At 35.6% G+C, this 16,850-nt stretch overlaps 1 protein-coding gene across 6 annotated transcripts in view; it reads right to left on the bottom strand.

Annotated features, from left to right (window-relative positions):
* Positions 1-94: 94 nt before the first annotated feature.
* The window catches only part of blow (blown fuse), a 29,075-nt gene continuing 12,319 nt past the window's right edge, over positions 95-16,850 (bottom strand). For 2 of the 6 annotated variants that reach the window (XM_036363468.2, XM_070108095.1), the window contains exons 2-4: positions 9,816-10,189; positions 2,161-2,568; positions 95-2,022 (exon numbers count right to left, since the gene is read on the bottom strand). In XM_036363468.2, the coding sequence (XP_036219361.2) occupies positions 320-2,022; positions 2,161-2,568; positions 9,816-9,867 (2,163 nt within the window). In that variant the 5' untranslated portion in view covers positions 9,868-10,189 and the 3' untranslated portion in view covers positions 95-319. Of the gene's footprint in view, positions 2,023-2,160; positions 2,569-9,815; positions 10,495-10,784; positions 11,898-16,850 lie in introns of those variants that run through there. The other 4 variants (XM_070108092.1, XM_070108094.1, XM_070108091.1 and 1 more) reach the window with 4 other exon arrangements.

Raw genomic sequence — 16,850 nt, 5'->3', positions numbered from 1 at the left:
CGGCAACAGTCATATAGTAGATATGTAATCCAATATATAATTTTAGGTATTTAAGACAAATTTTGCGTAGAACGCTTAAAAAGAAACACCATCATTTTTTATATTAATACTAACAAAAATTATTTATTCCAAACAGTTCTTTAATAAAATAATGAATACTTTTACTGCCAACACGATTGAAACTTTTACAAGAGCGCTTACATAGCTAAATATTATCAAAAGAGAGTCATTAATTATTTGAGTGCCTATCACACGATGCACCAACTAGCGTCGCTCTCATACGGTAACGACTTTTCCGAATTAATACTGGCAACGCCGGCTATATTTTCTTTAAGAAACTGCTCGGTGGCGTTGTCACAGTCATTATTGGCTCATAATTATTACAATCTTTGTCACAGAAGGAACTCAGTGAGGCCACAGCGCTGCCCGCCAACGTCTCCATTGTGAGCATGCCCATGTGTGCGCTCGTCTCAAACTCTTTGATTATCAGATCGACTTTGCTCTTCATGGTGCTGTCGACACCGGCGCTACAACTCGAAAAGTTATTCTTCAGTATCGGTGATGAGGGATTACTGCTATTGTTATGTAAGCCATCGCCACTAATGCTACCATCGACTGCATCATGCGAATCGAGGCTTTGTAGTAGATTTTCCTTTTCACTTTGTTTGCACTTGGCTGGCGAGGATGGCGCTGAACTCGATGAGCTTGTGCTGCGACCCGAAGATGTTGTCTTATTCATGCGATTGAAGAACCATTTATCAAAGCATTTCACACCCACACGATCGTTAACAATAACAGTATTGCTGCTGTTGTTGTTGCTCGCACTGCCAAGCGTGCTGTTGTTACTCTTCTGTGGACTGGCATTTGGTGTTGTGGATTTGCGTTGTTTCTTGTTCTCCTTCACGGTGGACGGTGATGTTGGTGTTAATACCAAAGTTTCCACATCGCTGGCACTGCTGCCGGAGTAAGTTTTTATGAGCGCCTTTTTTAAGCGTTCCGGCGTCGAGCCCGCTGACAGCTGACTAGACAACTTGTTATGCACATCCTTGACGATCGACTGGAACTCGAGTTTCTCGGTGCTGAGTACGCTGCTTTCGTTTAAATTCAATAATTCGGCAGTTTCCAACTCCGATTGACTTGTGTCGGCCGATTTAACAGGTTGCGGTGGATATTTGGGTATGTCGTATTCCAGTTCGTTGATCAAATCGACTTTCGCAGTTGCATCCTTCTTGCTTGGTAAATTAGGTTTAAGCTTGTTTGGTGTTTTTTCTGTTTGAAAGAGTGGTGAGGGCTCTTCGTAAATGCAGTCATGCGTTGGCGCATTGTTTATGTGACTCATAAATGTCATTTTCTTGGCCATGGGCGGTGTTGGCAGTTTCCTTGTACTTCTTATCAAATTGGCCGGTGATGTGTCTCCACGTATGGCCGCTTCGACGGCGATAATCCATTCTTTGGCATCTACTTCACTATTGGCTTGGAAGAGGAATTTCTTATTGGGATCGGAGGTTGTTATTTGAAAGCACACTTCACGCCGTTTACCCTCGCCATAGTGTTCGATTTCGACGCCATTGTGCTTTAAATACAATGTTATCGTTGGATGTGCTGCAGTGGGCCCGTCGGCATAGCACAGCAGCCAATCGTCAAGCACACCGCAGTAGTATTTTTTACACTGATCGAAGAACAGACGTTTCTCGACACGTTGCAGCTGTCCATATTTGGTGGCGCGCTCAATGGAAAGATGTCCGGCTGGTAAATCCATATACGGACAATCAATGGCCTGCATGGGTTCGAGCTCTGGTGTTATTGCCTTTTGCATTTCGTCTCTGTCATGGCTGGAAACTTGGCATATATCGTAATTTTGCGATATGTTATCATCTTCATTCGCATCGCTATCCTCCTCATCTTCGTCAACGTCGTCATCACTGTACGCTTGATTGTTGGTTTTGTTGCTAAGACGCTCCGAACAACGAAACGTTTTATCACTTTTCATGTCACTATTCCACTCATCGTACCAACTGTTTGCTAAAATATGCAATTGAAAACAAAAAAAAAATTAAATTTTAATTGAATGCTATTTTACATTAATTAACTCATGGCTGTATGTGTTGTATTTGGTATGTGTGGTGGGCTGCGCCCAGAGGTCAAGCATTTAGTACTTACATTTTTTGCCACAGGTTTTGCCGCCACCGCCACCGCCTCCGCTCATATCCAAGTAGGAGGCGTCTTCATGCGGTCGCTCTGTTTGCTTCGTAATGTTCTTTGTTGCATTATTGCCTTGGTTGCTCACAGCGGTGTGTGTTGGGTGCGCTTGCATTGACGGGTCATTGACCCTATTAGCTCCATTGATTCTATCATAAACTTCGTTTGACTCCATTTTGCCATTGACAATAATGGACTTATTGTTATTGAGCGTTGTTGCATTGGCATCTTTTAGCGCGTAGTTCGCTAGGAGCACCTCACAGCGTATCAAGAGTTTGAGTGTCGCGTCCGCCTCAGTCACATGAAACATATTCGAGGTATTCTCATATTCGGATGTCTCGAGTGAAGCGCGGAAATGTTCGCGTACATCTGAAATTTTTGTAAATTCAGATATTTATGATTTAGTAGAGAAAATATATGTTTTTGCTTATTTAATTATGTTTTATTATTATTGATATCGATACGATTGAAAAACAATTTAGATTCCTCTATGAACAAAGCGAAGCTACCTGGACAATTACTGCCTGGTTTCAACCATCCCAGTTTACTTTGAGTAGGTTAAGTCAGTTATCGTGTTTAATGCTTAGTATTAGGTGAAACCAAACACGACTAAAAAGTAGTTCATGGTTATGCTGAAATATAAGAAACCAATAATTTTAGAAAAAACTATATTTGTTCCATTGCTTTTGACGGCACGAGAATCACTTTACGCCGCTGAATTTGGTATCTCTGCAAAACTTTTATTAATCGAAAGTTAGATGAGACTTATGCGAGATTCCGCCAAGATATTATCTTAATTGAATGTTGGAAGGAAATAATTTCACCACGAGAACTAATCCATTCAGGTATAATACTTTATAGGCATCAAACCAAGGAACAAGATGTTAGGATAAAAAATCAAAACAAATGAGTCTGAAGAAGGTGACATTACAATATATCTCGCTTGATTCACACAGCACCTTTGACATAGTCTCGTTCTTCATGGATTCACGAACGTTTAAGAAAGTCCGTGTTGCATGAAGCTAAATCTTGCCAACAAGAGTTCTTTTAAGCTCAAGAGGTAAGCAATAAACAAATATTTTATAAATAGAAATGAACTTTTTATGTCTCTCATTATGTTTCATTTATGTCTCTCATTCGAAGTTTCTACAAAAAAATTTATGGTACGAGGGAATATCACATAAGGTGGAATGATATGCTGTATGAGATTTTTGACTACAATAGTACTAATAACGCGCTACTAACTGGTGGAAAGTTTTGTGTACTTCTCTTGATAAACCACTAAGAACACCTAAGCGTCAATCAAACTCCTACGAATGATAACTACGTTGATAACAAGCAAAAATGACTAAGAAACGTTTTTATTCGACTTGACTAGCTCAAAATGCTCACTGTAATTTAAATTATAAAAAGTAAACAAATTTCTTACCACGATTTTAGGTTGTTATTTGTTTTTAAATTAGGCCAAGAGTTTCAATGAACGAGATCTATTTTTTCCCAATTTCTTACTGTATTTCTCACTATATAAGTATATATTGCACATAAATTTAGCGGGCAAACCTAGTGTGAAATTTCGAGAAATAATTTTTTTATTTATTATATATTTCGTTAGTCTATATCTTTAAAAACAACATAGTGGAATCTTAAATCAATATCTGAAATAGTTTTTGAGTTGCAACCTTCTAAAGTGTAGCCGTTCAGTTCAATAAGCTTAATCACTGTATCTTAAACGCCTCAAAACTTTTTTTAAAATTGCAGTTGTAACTTAAATCAAAACATCCGAAAGCTTTGATTTTTTTTCTTATTTTGTATACATATATATCATATAGGTACAATAACCTTGTAGTTTTTCGATTGTGTTAAAAGTATAATTTTAGCGTGCCCAAAATCATCTTATTATACCCTGAACAGGGTACATTAATTTTGTTCACGTCTAACCCATATACCCCATAAAGTACATATACAAGTATAGGTATAAATGATTAGCATGACGAGTCGATTTAGCCATGTCCATGTAGATAATAAGTTGTGCCTCAATTTTTGAGATATCGTTCTGAAATTTTGTATACGTCATTTTCTCACCAAGAATCTGCTCATATGTCGGTACGGACGATATCGGACCACTATAGCATATAGCTGCCATACAAACTGAACAATCGGAATCAAGTGCTTGCTTGTAAAATTTTTTAATTTGAAAAGATATTGAGATATCTTTACTTTAATTTGGCATGGGTTATTATTTAAGATAATTTTTTAGCAATTTGCAATAACTCGATAGTTAGTTTTTTTGTATTTGTATTTTTTTTTGTGTATAGTGATTAATTATAAATATATTCTATTCTTTCTAATCATCGCTCATACTTGGTTATCCACTTAAAGATAAACCATAACGGTATGCAAAAATTGCGTTAACGGAAGAACCCAATTATGAAGCAGTTTTTTGTCTATGTTTGATCTTCAGATCTAGCCTTTAGTGTAACCCAATAGCCCTTTACAGCCCATTACAAACGGGAAAGATGCTGCCGCTTGTAGGGAAAATCATTTTTCTACGCGTCGTGCACATACAGTTAATTTACAGTGAAAGTAAATATCAGAGATAAGCGCAGCATTTCACCATTTCAGCATTCATCTAAAGCGGCCGTATATAGTCTCAGCTTAAAGTAATTTAAAATCATATGCACCCTAATAAACGAAGTAATTGTAAGCGGAACTATAAATCGCAATTAAAAGCGTTAAAGCGCAATTTAATGATGTAATAAGGTTGTTTATTTTTGCATTTTTTTGGTTTTTGTAAAATTGTTAAGCAACTCAACACCTTGGTCCCAGTTAAGCCAGCAGCATAAACTGTTAAACTAACTAACCTTTTTTGGAGCAAAAGTCAAATAACGTTAACTTAATGAACGGTATATATGTGTATGCAACTTTACGCTATTAAAATGAAATTAAAGTTACAAAATAAAGTAAAACGTAATTGTTGTAATATGAAGTGCTTAAAACCCTTAAATTTATTGGAAGAAAGTTTGAGTTTTTCTTATATACAAGTACATACATAGTTTTGCCCTGGCAAACTACACCGGTCTAATTCCAAGATTAATCAAAGCCAAGTGAAAGAGTTAATGAGGCCCTGGAGCTGTGTGACTATTACTAACTGTACATAAATAAAGGGTGTTGTTTTTTAGCTGTGTGGTTTTCAATGAGGAGTTGTTCTTTTTGGCAGTTATTACTTGATTTATACTCAGTTTGGTTTGCGATTTCACAATGAACAGACTTACTTCGGAACAACATTTGCCTTAATGCTACAGTCAATGGTAAACACGATAGAGCCATGTTGATAGGGTTGACCTTTGGTTCCAACAAGATGGCGTTACATGCTTTACAGCAAACGAAAGCAAGCAATTTATTGAAGGAAACTTTTGGTGAGCGTATTAAACACTGCTGGCCTATTTTTTGTGGGGTTATGTGAAGTCGCTTGAGTACGCAGATAAACCCGAGATGATTGCTGCCTTGAAAAAGAATATTCGGGTCGTCATTGGTTGGAATTTATTTGAGCCAGCGTTCAATTGCCCGAAATCATTTTTAAAACATAATGGCAAACGCTTATCTTAAAGAAAAAAGCTAATATCATATGCGTTTTATTTCTTCTTGAAAACATGTGTAAAAAAACACCCTTTACCTTCATATATACATATATATCTATGTGTCTGTATGTATGTTGCCTGAACTTGTGAACCACTCAGTCAACGATTGAGCTCTGAAATTGAAATGACTTTGTAAAAAGCATAATAAAAACCTGGCGGGCTGCTAAACGATGATGAATTCATAAAAATTGCGAATGTGTTAATGTTGCGACATGAAAAGTAAAAGCCGACAGAATAACGGTAACAGCGTTTAACCAAAGAAACTGAAAAATTATGAAAATAATAAAAATATATTATAGCGGCACACTACTAACTATTAACCTCAGACGAAAGACAATACACAACAACGCAACAACAGCAAATGCTACATTTGCAGCCACAAAAATGAAACGCGCGAATGAATAATGTATTGCAAAAGCAAAGAAAATATAAAAAAGAATAAAGCTGAGAAGACAAAAACCGCAAGCGCTGTTACAAATTGAGGTGTTGTGGCTAAAATAAAATTAAAAAAAAAAATGCACACAAAATAAAATAGCGACTACTGCGAGGCACTAAACAAACAAGTTGAAAAGCTGGGGAAGTCAACAATTGCAGCAAGTTACTTGTAGATACATTGTATGTATGTATTGCTGTGTGCAAGTGAGTCAAATCATAATACAAGAAGTGTATTAGCTTACTAAGTAAGTTAGTGCGAACAGCTAGTTGAAAGCAAAATGATTTACTTGGCTCGTATGCAACTAAGTAAAAGGTTCTTTTCGATATTTCGAGGTATCAATTTAGCTGACGCCGAAGAGGCGTGACTAATATTATAATATTATACAAAATTTCAGGGTATTTATAAAAAATGCTAAAAATGCTTCTACTATGTAATTAGGTAAGTCACTGCCACAGCTTTAATATTGGCCACGGCAAAGCATGTGAACTGATGTAGAAAGTCTTGTTCCACATTAAGTAGGTTGCCAAGTAATTTGCAACACACAAGCGTCCGGTGATTTGTGGCTTCGCGCAACACATTTCCATAATTTGCGAAACTGTGTGCGTTCAGTGTGTAAATATGTAGTTATTAGCATACATATGAATGTATGTAAAGAAAGTTTAAGTTCAAGAAAATTTAATTAGCATTATTTTGGGCTGCCGGTGTGTCGAAAACTCTGGCAGGTCTCAAGTCTAAAATTATAAAAAAAAAACAAGAAAAAAGATAACTTCGGTTGCACCGAAGCTATTAAATATATATATATTATATAATATTATACCGAAGCTTGATTTTGGTTTGTATGGCAATTGATTTTGATAACTCAGTTTGAATGGCAGTTATATAATATAGTGTTCCGATATCGACATTTCTGACACTAGAGACTAGTTCGCATATATACAGACATGGCTAAATCGACTCAGCTTGTCATGCTGCTCATTTATGTATATATGTATATACTATATTTTATATGGTCTTCGACGTTACCTTCGGGGTGTTACAAACTTCGTGACAAACTTAATATACCTTGTTCAAGGTATAGAAATGTCTAAGATTAGTGGTTACTTCACAGACAATATCGAGTTTATGAGTATATTTTTTTAACATGAGAAAAGTCTTTCATAAAATCTGTCAGCTGATACGATATGAAAAGTGTGTTCGGTCAAATATCTATCAAAGTTTCCATAAGGTTTCGTCGACCTTCAAAAGGATTGCTACTTGTATATATATATTTGTGCATTTGTTAGAACCGAAACTTTAGACATTTCGTTGGAAGAAAATTTCAATGTTAAAGCCCAGTTCTAATGATACAATGCCCTGAACTACTATTATAAATTCTTGGCTAAAAAAAAAGTCGAGTGGTCTCTTTCTCCTCTATCGCCTTGAGCTCGCGAGCGAAGCCAGCTTTTCTGCCTTCACATGTACACAACAGATCGCTCAGTAGTTGTTGACATTACTACTTTATGCGAGAATTATAATACTGTGATCAAAAAGTATGGTGAATTTGTTTATAAAATGTAAATACTTTTTTTATTCTTCCAAATCAATTTTATCCTCTTCAAAGTAATCCCTTTCCGATAAAGCGCATTCGAAATAGTCGGAATAGTTATTTTTCGGTATAGCCTTAAATACCTTCTTCTATTCGACATTTATCTCTGCAATCGTGTCAAAACGGATTGTTGAATAGCCAGAAGTCGCACTAATCATTAGATACGGTGGTTGTGGAACGATATGTGTGACGAGTTTTTGACATAAAATTCGCGAGCACCAATGCAGTATGATATGGTGCATTATCGTGATGAAGGAATCAAGACAAATAGCTTGACCATTTCAGATAAATTGCTCATTCTGTATTGACAGTACTCGACATTAATCAGCTCATCTTATTTTATGATCATCACAGTATATATAGCGTGATTGGAATTTTGAAGTTATCTTATGTCACTGTGAAGACATTGAAATTGTTATGGTGAATGATGATCAACAAAATGTCGTTCAGAAATCCTTTTGCTATTACCACATTTACTTTTTGAAAGGTTTTTGGTTTTTGTTTTTTTTGTTATTTTATTTCAAACACTAATGGCCTCGTGTATGATGCCATCATAGCCCCATTAAACTTCCACATTTACGTATTTGAAGCAAAGATCTCTTCAGATTTAGAATTTTGGTTTTCACTGATATGATTCGCATGTAGCAGATATTGGTCCATACATTTTTAATACGAAAAATCGACCTAAATTTGCCAACAAATAAATTATTTAAACATTTTTGTTCGTTACGTCCACTTTCTAGTGCGTCAAATTTAAAAATGTAGGGTTAATCAATAGCTCACTATTCCTTATTTGAGTCGAATTCGTTAGTTTACTCTACTCTGGGGTTGAGTCAAGTCAGTGATCTATGTTGATATACCAGCTACAACTAGTTAGTTGGATATCAGAGATTTTATTTTAGATCTATTTAGATTTATATGAAATAAAAACTATAAAAAAACCGATACTTGCAAAATCAACTCTACTTTCGTTTTTATATGGATATCTTTTGGTTTGAAGATCTCTGAAATCTTCAATAAGCATTGTTATGAAGTTAAACTATTTTTACTTTTATAAGTAAATTAAGCAATATAAAACAATATTAGCTAAGGAAAGCGCTAAAGTGCGAGAATTTTACCCACTAATATAGATGTGGGATATACGAAATGAATTACGTTCGAATTTATTGTTACAGAGAAAAAGAGACAGAGTCGGCAGTGTTTCTTCGTTTTGTAAATTGTGAAATAATTTAAAGTATGCATTATAGTTGAGATAATAGAAGTTATAAAAATGTTTATCTAAATTAGATGCCATAAAATTATAAACCGTCTCAAACAAACTCTGTCACAAAAGGCATACTATTTTTAACTATTTTATGCTTATGACTGATCTTCTTGTTCATCTTTTGTGCACTATTTGATTTTACGAATACACAATACGAATTATTTTTCTCTTTTAGTGGGGGGTGTTTTTTGTAACATATGTTTTATTGGTTTTTAAAGGGTTCTCTTTGAAAGTGAGGTTAACTTTGGCTGATACAGCTGACATATTTCAAATTTTCGTATGCAAAACCATTAAATCGTTTCAACTACCTCAATTTTAACTGTAAGTGGTGCTTTAAAACCATTGAGTCGTAACAAAAAGCGTCAGCATAGAATCACTTCCGGTGTTATTCCTCGAAAAAAAATCTTAACACACACACACACACACAATGCAATGTAAGCATTTTCCACGTAAGACATAGAAATTGGGGCCGGCACTTAGTGGCGCATGTAGAACTCGCATATATGTGTGAAAACGTTATAACACTTGGCAATGCTTTTACTATTAGTATTGTCATTGTAGTATATCTCAGAATGTTAGTAAATATTTACATAGTTAAGCTTGTCGCACAACACCGCAATAATACATACATACATATGTAAGTGATAGAAATGTGGAAATATTCAGCGGAATTAGTCAAGCATAACGACTTACCTCGTAGAAATTGCTCGATATCATTAGCGGCCGGTTGCTCTTTCCGAGCCATTTTCGGGTGTGTACGCTCGCCTGCTACGCCTGTATTTGTGCTAATTCGGTTTTAGTATATTTTTAGTACACTTTTCACTTTATGCACGTAATAGAGCCATAGATCGTTGGTGCTCTGTGGGAGGTGAGGCGTGGCTGTGTTTATATCACTGTTAATTTTTTTTCTCGTCTTGTTTATTATTTGTGTTTTTATTTAATATAAATTATTGCTAGTGCTGTTTATTTATATTTTATTTGGAACACACTTTTTACATAATTATTTTTTTTTTGTTTGTGTTTGTTGTTTATAAATTTCTTATATGTTTTTGGAAACGCGTTTGGTGCTGTTAATGAAATGTATTAGCGACTTAGTGCTAAAAGTTTATCAACGATCCGCGGTGACTGTGATCACGATTCGCACAGCTGGAGCGACACTAGATTTTTTATTTATTTATTATTTTATATATAACATTTTGATAAATAATTGTTTTTTGTTTATTGGTGTGATCATTCTATTGTTTTGCACACATTTTATAGCATTTATTTCACTTTATTTATTATTTTTATATTTTTTATTTTATTTTTTAAGTGGTTCACACCATTTACAGTTGCGCATCTGATTTGGCTTGCTTAGCGTGGAACTGGATAGCTGTGCGCAAGTATATTTTTGTTATAATAAAACACAAAATTAAACGAAAATATATTTTTGCACAAGCTTAAATTTATAATCTGTATTATTTTCAAAATATTCCATAATTATTGCTTTCTATTTTTTTTTTTTTTATTTATTACTATTATTTAATTATTATTATTTTTAATTATTACTAATTTTAAATTATTACTATTATTATTCAAATTATTATTATTATTATATTTTATTTTAATTTCTTTCTTGAATCCGTTTTCGGTTTAGTAGATTGTATTAATTTTGATAACAACATATGTTCGCGTGTGATACCCCGTCGTGTGTGCGAGCGATGATCGCGTTTGCTATTGCTGAAACTCTCTACACTACGGTCGCATGCAACTGCTGCTGCTGCTGCTTCACGCTGCTGAAACAAAGTCAGCTTAGTCAGCGAGCAATCGATCTGTCGGTCACATGCCGTTCTACAGTCCACACGACACAACAACAACACAATACACACGCACCAACTGCATATACATCTACATATGTTTTGTTTTTTTTGGTCTGTATGTGTGTGGTTGGATACCCGCATGCATATTGGAATTCTATTAGTAGACAGCAGTGTATTCCCATTCAGCGTATTTATGCCTCCCACAGCGTCACCACCCCACTGCTGTTGGCGATGCTGCGGCTGGAACTATCACTGCTATCGTTACAATTGCCGGTGGCCTGTTGCCAGAGTTCAATTGGTGTATTTTTCTTCTGTTGTGTGTGTTTTTTTGTAAATTTTTTGTTGTTGTTGTTGTTAATTTCCCTGCACTGTGTACTGCGGCAAAATGCTGCTAATGCTATTTATTGTATGTTTAGTATCTACTGTGCATGTATATGTGTGCTATATTTATGTTGCTGCGGTTATTTTTATTATGCTCATTGCTACCGTTGTTGTTGCTATTGTTGCCGCAATTGTGGTCTTCACCATCGTGGCGTGACTTGTGGTCTACGAACTCTTTCAACAAACTGTTTCTTCTTTCGGCTCATACATTCTATGCCCCTCGTGCTTGATTTTATATGTGATCATTTGGTCTGTCTGTATGTAAGTATATCTTCATGTTTGTTTGTCCGTCTGTTGTCTGCCTTGTTGTATACATAGCTTTAAAAGTTTTATGTTTGTTTGTTTTATGTTGGTTTTACGAGCGTTTACTGCCTCACTCCATTCGCGGTTCATTGAAATTGTGTCGTCGCGATGACGTTATTTGTGAGATACTCGTAAGAACTTCAAGCTCTGGAAAGTCTTAGCAGACTTCATTGTTGCTGATAGATGATAATTGTTGTTTATAATTTTGTTTTATTTAACTTTCTACACAAAACGGTATTATTTTCTAGAATATATTCTTTAAGCAGCTTCCTGAGGCATTCTTTCGAATTTTTTTTTTCAACCAAGTTTTAACAAATTCTGAGAATATACGAACCACAATAATACCAGCTTCGAGTATTTCGCAAGATTACTTTTGCAGAATCCCGCCTACAGAGTACAAGTATACATAGGAGGCAAGTAAAGTGACTTTCTAAAATTCGTAGTCGACTGCTGCGGACTCGACTTTTTTTTTTTATAGGTAAACTCGTTACAATAATATACCAAACAAGCTGAAAAGTTCGTACGGAGCCTTTAAGAGGGACTATGATTGAGAACATATGTTTTGCAGTTGGACCTTGGAGCTATCCTTCAAAAGGCACATGTATATACATATATATTTCAAAGCTTTCGGACAAAAAGAAGAAATTGTGTTTGAAAGGTTCGCCGAAGATGTGTTTACCGAGATGCTTCTACCTTAGTCTAGAAAAAACTGGGAACCAGAAAGTTCCCATATGAATTCACCTCGCCGACCTTCATAACTTTGACAGTTTGCATTGGACTAGATATGCAGTCTCACGGCATGTTAGACTCTTGGACAGTGTTAAAACCTTGCTTAGAGCGAAAAGTCCTGAGGAACAGCGCTTGCCAAGTTTACGGGGGATGCATAGCTCAAACGTTAGAGCGCAAAAGGCCAGCAACGTCTTCCCAATCTGTACCCAATCTGATTAAATTTGGGTAAGGGTATTTAACTAATCTTGAGCGCACTGTCAGCGAGGTCAAATCAGTATTGCCACTCTGCGATATGATTCAGATGTGAAATTACACCTCTGCAAAGGAAACTGCACTTCGGAGTAGTAAATCTACTGCTACCTTGTGGCCGCCTTGTCCGCTTGAAAAACACTGCAGGGGTCTGGTAGCCTGAAGCTCGAGTTGACTACAGACAGATGACTCTCCTTCCGACTTATCCACTAAGCTTCGATCCATCCGCGAAAAGCTCACTGCACCTCTTCTCCAGCGCGTCTTATTCAGGAAAATAGGAAAAAAAAGCCCCATGTACTTTCCCCTGCCCACAAGTTGAAGGCTAGAGCCGCCCTAGAGTTGCACAGGTATGATACTACCCGCTTCCGGCGACTTAAAAAGTTTAAATGAGTTTTGCGCCGATGTGAGGCGACGCTCATCTAGAAGGTCTAAGAAGGGAGCCTTTCTAAAGCTTTACCTCTTCTCTAGATTGGTGTAGTTTCTTGAAAAGTGAACGTCCAGTTACCAGCCCCATTTTAGAAATACCCCAAGACGGTAGGAGATTACGTCTATGTTAATACGTCTAAAGCCAGAGAATTGTGTGATTACTAACTGGAATTATAATTAGTTTTTATTAATTTACAGTTATTACATTTTCATAAAATGGGTCCACTCTTACATAACCAAACTCTCAGGACCAATCTACCCTAAACAAATGCTTTGTTATTTAGACTGATGCATAAATTGTTTGAATACTTCAAATTTATTTTTGCTTAGAGATTAGCACGCAAAAACTGGAATTAAAATTAATGTATATAAGTATAGTATGTACATATGTGAATCATGTATGTAATATGATTCATGAATGACAAAACCAGACTATTGTCATTAGATCACAAAATTGTTGACTGTTATAATTTACTCTGAATGAGAGTGAAATTGCATTTCATGTCGAAAAGGTTGAAAGTGGAAGGAAAAACAATTAATTGTGGGACAATCATTTAACACTACATTACGATACTACATAACGGTTTCTATACTCGTACACACATGTAGATGCTGAGATAGGCGTTGTTGCGTTAATTGTCCAGTTTATTAATTTTTATTGTAAAAATCTGCACGAAATCGCTTTATAACAATGGCTTATAATATAAACGACCCGGAATGGAGAGAATAGCGTGACATCGATTACATCACACCGTGCTCGTGCTAATATTTAAAACTGACTTTGAAGTAGTTTAGTAATAGTAATGCAAATTCATGTTGATTCGTTTAATTTATTTTTAGGCAAAGATTTTTAGTAGCTAATTAAAATCTGTAATTAGTAACGAAAGTTTATTCCAGATAATGTATATAACTATATACCTATGTCTACTATAGATACTTATTTCCAGTATGCATTATTGTGAAGGTAATCCCAAAAGCTTCCGGGAGCTTTCTAAATGTTTGATTAATATTTTGATTTCCAAACATCTAAACTTCTTCCCATAACCCATTTCTGTCGAAACAACTAATTTATGACTTTTCACGATTAGCGAAGTCGATGACAATATCTAGTCACTTCACTTATAAACAATGTTTGTGAAGTCTGTACAATAACGGTACCTACAAAATCAAAATACTGAACGAATCTTTACAAATAAACGGACTCGGACGGAAGTAAATCTTTTGTTTTTTGATCTTACAAATTTGCTGGGATCTCAAAATAAACTTTTGTGGATTGATGCAGAAGGTTAAGTTAAATGCTCCAAAGCAGTGATCGAAAAGGCTCTCAAAAACCGGCAAAGCACTCTGAGTCTGCCACAAATTTGTCAATTCCGGGTCAATTCACCAGGTTTGTCGAAGATATGACTGCCGAAATGTTTTGACCCCAGTCTTGCAAAAGCTGGTAAATTCGCCTGGATGCTTCCACCATATCTTTATCCATACAATTTTGACATGTTTTTCAGTCTCAGCGTGTACGTCTATTGGAACAATTTCGTTGTGATTTACGTGAGTACCTGCCGTCGACGACCTTACCTCACGGTGCTCAAAAGCACAGCATATTAATACATTGCGTTGATCAGCACCCCAAACAATACGAGCTATTTGCAAGAATTTATTTGGATACCACTGGCAATGTGTAATGGGCACACTGACCACCTTGGTAGGGTTTGAGGCCGACCTAAAACCTCTTCCGTTTTCGAGTACGGAACCGAGTTGCTTGTGCAACTTAGACTCAGCTCGTACCCAATCCGATGTAATCAGGACAAGGGTGCCTTCTCTTGCAAGCTCATCGGCTTTGCAGTTTTCAGCGATTCCACTATGACCAGGCACCCGGTTAATGCAGAAAAATTATCGAGAAATTTAATCGAAGTGCTTCTGAAAATGTTAATCGCCAAAAAATAGTATAATTCTATCCAAAGATTCCAAAATGAGAAAAACAAATTATCTATAAATGTAATAAAAACCTTAAAAACAGAACGTCGTATTTGTTCTATAAAATTTTGTTAATTTACCGCACAACCCTAGTATAAAGTCATATTTTAGTATGTATGTATGTACTTATATATACCTATATTTCTTTTATTATAATTTGTTCCGAATTCCATTTATGACACATTGATGTATATGGTATATGCATCTGTATTGAATCATTTTCTAAAATGTTAACATTTCTGGGAATAATGTTCCAGCTATGCTTCATAGTCACATAGTATTTGCCATATCCGCAAAACTAATTTGAAAAATAAAATAAAAAATATAAGAAAACGAAATAAAAATCGTCAACGCCGCCATTTGATCGCCTTCATGCGCCAAGTTAATTAATGTAATTTTATTTTTTATTAAAGCTGAGCTCATTGCCACCGTTCAGCAAGCGTTCAAGAAAATTGCTCTGCCATGAAAGCAATTCATGTACTACTTGTGGCAGCATTGTAGTTAATACATGAGTCATGTTGAATGCCACCAGCTAACTAATCAAGCAGCGCAGCGACTACTTGCATGGCGGCATTTTTGCTTTTTTTTCCTGCAAACGTTGAAAACTCGACTGGCTCCTAATAAATGAAGTATTGAATAGTGAGTGCGAAGAGTATGCTGATAGCAAATTTTATTATATGTGGAAAAAGGTAATGGTCACCCATAAACACATACATATCTACAAGCATACCGACATGCACATGTAAGCACATATCCGCAAGATGCATGTATGAAACCATAATTAAGGCGATATTTCATACGGATGAGATGTGGATGGCTGCTTGGTGCGCCGCCACCAAACCATATCTGTCATTATGTGAGTGCCAGTGTCAGTATGGTGCCATAAACGCTAAATGGCGTGCAGTATCGCCGTTGATTTAGAAGATGGGTAGAATTTGTAGTTAATAATTTTTTAATATTCATACATATGTGTAGTATTCCATAGATTTCGTTGTTTAAGGTTAAATGTTCATATCGGAACAGTTGAACTGACGATTGCTTAAGTAGTCTCAATTTAAATTAATTTTTTCAGTGGAAAATATTTTGCGAGTACACTGTATTAAAAGGCCTATCATGATTATTAAATCATTTGTTCATCCTAAAGCTGAGTGCTATATTATGTTAACAATTTGTAATTGGAATAATGCAGTTATTTAAAATAATTTGATGATAGCAGTCGGTTGTTTGTCAAAAATAAGAAGTTGACTGTCAAAATGTGAATACGTTTTCTATGCACTGTCATTATTGTTTTGAAGACTTTTATTAAAATAATATTCGAAAAGTGTAAAAATATTGGAAAAACAAGAAAAAAGCAGTTACTTCTGCTGCTCTGAAGCTATAATCTTCACAGGTGTATTTGTTATAGCAACTACATATATGTATAACTAAATCTGAAAACGTAACCGGCCAGGGTTGCATCCAACGGAAAACGTTTTGCTAGCCACGTTGTTTGATTGTAGCATTTGCTTGGAAAATAATCCATGCCGAAATTCGTGAAAATTCGTCAAGTAAAAAAGTTTGGCATACAAAGATGCGATTTTCAACGATCAGTTTGTATGACGGCTATATGCTATAGTGCCCCGATATGAACAATTTGTTAGCAGATTGAAACGTTACTTTCGACAATAATCTATGCCAAATTTGGTAAATATGCCTTGTAAAATAAAAAAAGTTTTACATACAAAAAATTGATTTTCGGTAAAATCGGTAAAATTGTAAGGCAGCTTCTTGGTGAGGAAAGGATGTTAGCAAAATTTCAGATCGCTATCTCTAAAATTGACTCACAATGAAAACATAACTAAATCGACCTACTTCGTCACGCTAATCGTTT

The sequence above is a fragment of the Bactrocera oleae genome, chromosome 4 (assembly GCF_042242935.1).
Source record: "Bactrocera oleae isolate idBacOlea1 chromosome 4, idBacOlea1, whole genome shotgun sequence".
Taxonomy (NCBI): domain Eukaryota; kingdom Metazoa; phylum Arthropoda; class Insecta; order Diptera; family Tephritidae; genus Bactrocera; species Bactrocera oleae.
Note: the sequence above shows the minus strand (reverse complement) of the source record. Positions and strands in the feature narration are given on the sequence as shown.